This window comes from Corvus brachyrhynchos, unplaced genomic scaffold, assembly GCF_000691975.1.
Source record: "Corvus brachyrhynchos isolate BGI_N302 unplaced genomic scaffold, ASM69197v1 scaffold60, whole genome shotgun sequence".
In the NCBI taxonomy this organism is placed as follows: domain Eukaryota; kingdom Metazoa; phylum Chordata; class Aves; order Passeriformes; family Corvidae; genus Corvus; species Corvus brachyrhynchos.
This window is the reverse complement of record NW_008236767.1, coordinates 5864572-5872190: the sequence shown is the minus strand read 5'-3', so window position 1 is coordinate 5872190 and position 7619 is coordinate 5864572. Positions and strand designations below refer to the sequence as shown.

General features: G+C 42.2%; 1 protein-coding gene and 1 long non-coding RNA gene across 2 annotated transcripts in view; one reads left to right on the top strand and one right to left on the bottom strand.

Annotated features, from left to right (window-relative positions):
- LOC108444990 overlaps positions 1-3158 on the bottom strand; it is an 11638-nt gene extending 8480 nt beyond the window's left edge. Inside the window, exon 1 of the long non-coding RNA XR_001859718.1 lies at positions 3083-3158. This is a non-coding gene — a long non-coding RNA (uncharacterized LOC108444990). The remainder of the gene's footprint in view (positions 1-3082) is intronic.
- A 99-nt stretch (positions 3159-3257) lies between these two features.
- The window catches only part of SDR16C5 (short chain dehydrogenase/reductase family 16C, member 5), a 10662-nt gene continuing 6300 nt past the window's right edge, over positions 3258-7619 (top strand). Inside the window, exons 1-2 of the mRNA XM_008644940.2 lie at positions 3258-3351; positions 6283-6626. Coding sequence (XP_008643162.1) covers positions 6306-6626 — 321 coding nt within the window. The 5' untranslated portion in view covers positions 3258-3351; positions 6283-6305. The remainder of the gene's footprint in view (positions 3352-6282; positions 6627-7619) is intronic.

Below are 7619 nucleotides of genomic sequence, written 5' to 3'. Positions count from 1 at the left end.
CTCTCTCTCTCTCTCACCTGCTTACTCTCTTGGGCCTGCTCAGAGCTGAGTCTGGCAGCTCTGAGCAGTGCCCCTATACCCAAGCTTTTTACAATAAACCGACTGTGTCCCAAGACCTGCTTATAGAGATCTCTCCGTCACCGACTCCGTCTCCGTCCCGCCCGTAAACCTACAGTCCAGTTTCCTTCAGAGTCAACACAGGATACATCTGAGTTCTATTAACAAGGCACTAGGGTTTCTGTGAAGATCTACTCCTCTCTTAGCAGTTGCAATGTGTGACTAAGGACAAGTTTGGGTAGGCTGCAATTGCAGTGACATGCCTACAATTGTTAAAGCAGCTGACACTGCCAGTGAAAACTTACTATAGAATTATAGGATAGACTGATTTGGAAGGGACCCATCAGGATCACCAAGTCCTACTCTTGGCCCTGCTCAGGACACATCAAGAGTCACGCCATGGGCCTGAGAGCATTGTCCAAACACTTCTTGAACTTTGTCAGGCTTGGGGCTGTGACCACTTCCCTGGGGAGCCTGTTCTAGTGTTCAGCCACCCTGTGGGTGAAAACCTTTTCCTGAGATCCAACCTAAAACTCTCCTGACTCAGATTCATGCTGTTTCCTTGAATCCTGATGAGAGCAAAGAGGTCAGTACCTGCCCCTCCACTTCCCCTTGTGAGGATGTTGAAGAGCACAGTGAGGTCATTTTAGGATTCTACAGTAAGCATTCAAAGAAAGTAGAAAAGATCAGGCTGTTTACAAGCATATTACACTATTCTTCTTCAACAGCTGGGGTATATGGGGGATAACTGATGCTTTAATATAAAAATATTTATTGCATTTTGAGTGTTCTGATAGAAAAAGAAATAATATGAGAGCCTTTAAGAGAATATGGCTGCAACAGCATGACAGGATATTCTTGTTTGGTTTTTTTAATCTAAAGTAAGGATGACTATCCTAATCAACATGCAATTGCATTTATCCAGCTTAGACCAACCTTTACTCTCTATTTGCTTTATTCATGCTTCTTATGACACATCTATAATCAAGATTAAATGGTGATGAAATCAGGTGAATGTAATAAAACATCTACCACAGATTCACATGAAGTATAAATAGCACTCTAGTGTGCTACTGGGTACACTGTTGCAGAAGAGGCGCCAGTATCTACCCAAGAACAGATGCCAAGTGTTTTCTTGAAGTTAAGGTACACCAAAATACAATATAGCCCTCAGTAAAAAAGGCTACAGACTAGCAGTACACTTACACAGCACAAGTACTACAGACAAGCAGAAGTGACAGCACTTACAACATTCTTCAAACATGTTCTTATGACTTGAATGACCTTGGGTTCCTTTGAAGACATCCAGCAGGATGTTACACGAAACAAACAAACAACACCAGTTCCAGTCCTACACTCCTGGAATTCTGACAGCACTCACAAATCAGTCCAAAAGTAATATGTGGCAAGAGGGAGGCATCCTCATCTGATACAAATTAGAGTAGTTCCATTTCTAGACTAGAATCAAGAGTAATGATTCCACTTGTGTCTTCTCTGACACAAGACTGTAAAAGATGCTAATCTGACAGTCTTAAAAATGGTTTCTCTACAAACTAATTTTAGTCTTTCATAATGTAGACTAGTAAAGTGAAGTTACGTGGTGAGTTTTGTTTCAACAAGTTTTATTCAGCAAGTTTCTTACATGCAGGTAATCTTCATACAAGGTGGGGAAAGGGGATGTGTCTCCCACCTTCTAGCCTCCAACTCCAATCATAAGGTCACTTTCAATGTTAAATGCTATTAATTTCCAAGTATTAGTGCAACACACATATTTAAACCTTTTTAAAATTAAATAAATGGCGTGGGTTTTTTACACTTTCTTAAGTGAGCCACTTTAAACAATGCAATCCACAAAAAGAAAGCAGCAGCCAGTGTCACTGTTTGGCTATCATTAGCCTCCTGAATGTACTACTTTAATACAATAATACTGGAAAGCTAGCATATTAACAATCATTATAATGATTTGCAAAGCAAATGCCTTCAGTCATACTTTTTCTGATGGTACTAAGCATTCTCTCCTCATACAAACTGTCCAAAGTTGTGAATATTCAGCACCTTACAGTTTCAGAGTTCTGCTGCCTAAGGATGAGCATGTGGTTAAAAAAAACTCTAAAACAATGCTGCCCTAAGGGATTTATGTATATATAGCAGTGAATGCAGAGCATTTCACTGAATTAGCAAACCCAAGAGTCTAGTCTGACTACAGCCAGAACACATTTTTTAGGCTGAAGTGTCATTCATTCCCTCAAAAGGATGCCACCCTGAAAGGGTCATGCTCACCCCAGTGAAACCCCTTCCATGCAGCATTGCTTCACACAGGCCAGATTGATGCCTGAAGTGGCCACCTAAAAAACAGAGACTAGACAAGAATACGGGAATAAAAGTAGGTATTTATTTGAAGTGCCTTCAAAGGTACACCCTGGGGAGTCCAGAGGCTACTTCCAAAATGGACCCCAAGATGGATGGCAGGTCACGAGTTCTTCACGCTTTTATAAGTTTGGTTCATTTGCATATCAGGGTTAATTCTCCAATTAAAGCTTCAGTTAATTATGTGATTTCCCAAAGCTTGTCCCCCTTTGGAGGCTTTTGGTTTATACTTTTTGGGCCTAGGATGGTCTGGGTGTCCTTGAAGAGCAGGCCTGGAGAGGCTTTGTTATGTCTGCCTAGCACAAGAAAGCAGAAATTAACAGGCTACAAGAAACTTCAGTTACACAGTAAGCAGTACAGGATTCGAAAAAATATAAAAGTTAAAACCCAAGGCATCAAGGTGACGTCTTTACATCAACCACGCCTTTAGGTACAGGTCTCAGCATGGAGTGATTACTACCCCATGCGTACAAATACTTTAAAACAAAAAAACCAAACCAAAACAAAACAAAGAAAAGCCCAAACCAAAACAAACACCAAACAGGGAAAATGCGGGGGAGTTGTCCCGAGGGCCTCCGCCCAACAAACTGCTCCGTCCTTTGAGCTTTTTACCCTACTCCGGCCTCAGCAAAGAGCCGCGGAGGCTAAGCGTCCTCACCACCACTCGGGGCCGCATCTCTCCTTCCCGGGGGCGGCCCCGCAGCCTGGCGTTCTGGCCCCGCGGAGCCCGTGCCGTGCCGTGCCGTGCCGTGCCGTGCCGAGCCGAGCCGAGCCGTGCCGCCCCTGGGCATCCGGTCAGCCCCGCGCGGGGGCGGGTTGACCGATAAAAGCAGGGCTGTTCCGCTCCGCCCCGCTGTGCTTCTTGTTTTCTTCGCACCGCTCTCGCCTGCTCGTCCCAGAGCTGCTGCGCCGCGCCGGGAGGCGGAGGTAGTCCCGGTGCTGGGGCGCTGTGGGACGGGACAGGGTGGGCGGGCGCTCGGCGGGTGGATCGAGGGCCGTGGGCAGCCGGGCGCTGCGGCGCAGCGGCGCGGGTCGGGGAGGCGGCCTGAGGCGAGTGGTGAGGCGGTCACTGCAGCGGAACGCTGCTCTTGGGGGTTCTGATGATGCTGGCTGGGTTGGTAGGTGCGCTGTGCCAAGTGAGAATAAGGTTATCCAGCATCCTCCGGGGACTGAGGAAAATAGTGCTACGCCTCAGCCCTTGAACAGCCTTGGCTACAGGACTGCTGTGTTTTTGTGGGATCACAACTCTTCCGGTATAGTGAGAAAAAGTAATCCTTGCCACACCCTGCTCGGGTGATTGCATGATCAGCCTTTAGTTCTTCGACTAGCAGAGGTGGTGTGCCGCTCAGCTGCCAGCCTCCGTCCTGCCCTTGTGATTCGTGAGCAGTGATATTCTTTAGGAGCCTGTCAGGCCTGCAAGAGCCTGTCGGCGGTGAATGTTGGCACCGGTACCAACAAGCCTTTGCTGGCAAAGTTATCTGCACTTGAAATTTGTCTGATAAGAGAATGTAGAACGTCTAAACTTCTCTTCTGCATAAAAGCCCTCCACACTTATGTCTGTGTGGATGTAGGCATACTAAAAAACAATACAAGGCATCAGAAGTGATCTGAGATCTTAGACGTACCAAAGATCCCCTCAGTTAATTCACTTGTAAATACATCCCTGCTCACTTTAGTTGAGAAGCCAAAATCAGCCAAGTGAGTGGCAAATTTGATTGTATGGATATGCTTGACTACAGTAGCTGGTGTAATTAGCAATGCTAATGCATTGGGTGAGAACGGAGGCCCAGTCAGATTTGGGTTAGGGGGGAGATGTGTCCGTGGAAATTAAGCATCTTTTTGAAGGATGCAGAGTTGGTCTTAAAACAGGAAGTCTCCTGTGGTCTGTATGCATAAACAACTCTACTTCATGACGTGAAAGTCCTACTTTTCTGCAAGATCTAATGTGCCTGTGACCTATACAAACCTAATATATGAATGTTTTTCTTAAAGAATTACTGGCACAAATTTTTAACTGGGTTTAGGTCAAGTTGTGTGTTGCCTCTGAAGGCAATTGCCTCACTTGGTTTTCCATAGGGATTAACTTTAACATCCTTATCTATGCCAGAGATACCAGTCCTCTTTCATGCAAATGGAGGATTTTATGTTAAGTGCGTTAAATTAGTGCAATCAAGTTAAATTCAGTAACTGCATTTATTTTAAAGACTTCTTGCTTCTGTTTTAGACTCAACAAAGATTGTACATGAAATTTAATAACATTTTTCCTTTATAACTCTATTTTTGCTTAAAACTGTAATAGCTCTATAGATATGAGAGCCTATTGCAGGAAGTGCCAATATTGACTCTGGAAAAATGTTCCAATGCTATTTTGATATTTGTTTCATTACTTATTGATGTTACTGCCTCTGTGCACTTTTTGTCACATTTTAATGAGAATGAAGAATAGAAAGTACTCAATAGAAAGCATTCACCCCATGACTTTGCCAGAAGGAATTTGTTTTCCTACCCACTATGTCTTTGACAAATGTTTTTCTGTTATCAGAACAGTTTTAAGATGTCCCAATGTTTCTGCCAGAAAACTTTCTGAACTAACTAGCTCTGCTCTAGCAGGGGCCTATTTCATTTCAAGACCGGCCTAGTTTCCCATGTAGAAAACCTGAGACTCATGGTAACACATGTATGTTCACATGCTAAATTTCATGAACTTTGCTCAGAGTAGCAGAGACCTAAGTGACTTATCTCCTGGCACTTGTCAAACATGATTACCTATACACATAGATAGCAAAATTAGCTAAGAGATGTAATCAGACTGGGCACGTAGTGCTAAAGGTTGAAGTGTAAGTGCCAAAGTGCTCTACCTTTACCTGAGAAAGAAGACATTATTGCTTCATAATATTGTTAGTCAAAGATTAAAACCTGTTTTGACCAAGGATTAATTTCTTGCACAACTTTTTGTAATGGAAAATAAAATAACATTCCTCCAAGGACTTCAAGGCCTGCTTGGTGTCAGCATTACTGGGATGTGTACAGACTGCGAGGTTAAACACATACCTGAGATGGTATGATTCAAGCCTATGACATTAATGCAGGGAGGTGAAGAGAAGAAACTCAACAGCTTTGCAGTGTGTTCTTAAAGTGTGTTCAGCTGCAAAAGCAGGCTCTCCTCAATAAAATGGTAGGACAGGTAGCTGAAAAGTCAGTAGTGACAGTTATTTACCTAGTGTGCTTTGGAGATTTATAAGCATATTGTCTTCTGAAGCTCCTTATGCTAATGTTTTCTCAGCACAATTGGGACTGTGACTTGTTCTGCATATGATTTCATGGTGACAAGGAGTGCCTACAAAGCAAAAAAAATTGTAGTCCTAAAAGCAGAATTTTTCCTGCCATATAGTACTAGTTTGTGAGCACTAAAGTTCTTTGATCAAGCCATAAGTTTTGATTTGTAGTTGTCATGCATTTCTGTTTAAGATGCTCAATGGGCACATTTTTAGTATGAGTATGTATTTATTTATTTTAGATTTGTGTCCACATTCTGTCAGAGCAGAGAATGAAACTCATGACATGAGGGATGGGGAATTTCTAAAGCAGGTGAGGGCAGGTGTTTCCTACTGCTGCTGAATGGTAAATGAATTGTGTACTGCATCCTGGAGGAAAGTAGAAGCAACCTGAAGATGAGACAGAAACAGGACAAATCTATTAGATATGCAGGTGTAAGCCTATTTTTTTTTTTTTAAACAACACTCAAAAGCAAGGTAGAGAAAATAATTAGAATGAATCTGAAAATGTTTTTGCAACGTTGATGTTTGCATTTTCTCTATGGTTTACCCTATCCGGCAAATGTTTTGGGTTTTTTATCAGGTAGCTGAAGAAATAGCCTGAAGATGAACTTCTTCCTGGAAACATTAAAAGTCATTGTACTTCTTGTTTATTACTTACTGGAGTCACTGGTGTTCTTGGTTGTGCCTAAACGGAAGAAGAATGTTAGTGGTGAAATAGTATTAATAACAGGAGCAGGAAGTGGCATTGGAAGACTCTTAGCAGTAAAGTTTGCCAGCCTTGGAGCCACGCTGGTCCTCTGGGATATTAATCAAGAGGGGCTCAACTACACAGTTAGACTGGCCAAAGAAAATGGAGCAGGAAGAGTACACTCTTACATCTGTGATTGTAGCAAAAGACAGGATGTCTACAGAGTAGCTGACCAGGTAAAGTATCTTATTTGTGGCTTTCACACTATTCTAAGATGAGCGCATGTGTGGGTGTAAGATGCATGATTGAGTTTTCTAGTGGATTTAAAGCAAGAGATTAAAGTTAATTCATTCTGAATGTATTGTGCTTCCTATCTATTTCAAGAATTCTGATTTTTAGAGTTGACTTGTGTATCTCTATTCCTTAAAAAATAAAAAGAGCTGGCTTTCTTTTCCAGTAGCTCATTTTAACTGGGTAGCTTCTCATTCATTTATTCAATTAAGCAGGCACTTAATCATGAAGTGCGGAAAATTGATTCATTGAAGCTAAAGCAGTATTTCAAATTCTGGCAGCCTTGTACCAAAAGTAAGCCCTAAAGACCATACATTGTAAAAAGGATTATCTGCTTAGGCAATTTTCAAATAATTCCATTACTGTGAAGAGATTTTTGCAGACTTACTTTATCTGAATTAATAAATGTATCTTGAGGTCTTAAATATTTCTTTCTTTCATTTCTGAAGAGCTTTGTAAACATAGCATGTGGTTAGATAATTTGGGCAGACTAGCAGCATTGCCGAAAGCTGAAATCGTTAAACAGTTTCCAGTGTAACAACCTGTTATCATTCACTTAAAATTTGCTATACTTAACTGTTGAACTAAAGGGTTTCCACAGTGAGTGTTTGCCTGGTCATGATTTGTTTTTTTTTAAAGTTCAGCTGTCTTCAGGAACATCTGCTGGCTGAAATAATGTTTTGGTGCTCTTTAAGAAGCCTTCTGCCTTTTTCTACCTGTGCAAAAATGACTATCACAAGCTTTCTGATATGTGAAGCTTGTGCATGAATTGCAGCTTGTTAGAGGCTATTGGTTTTGTATTCCAGTAATGCTGATCAGCCTTGGCCCCCCTTGCGGCTCTGTTACACCAGCTGAACTGGGCATCTGCTGTCGTTGCAGAGAAGTTTCACTTCTCTCCACAGGCTTTTAGCTGTGGTTCCTGCTTGAATGGGGGGGAG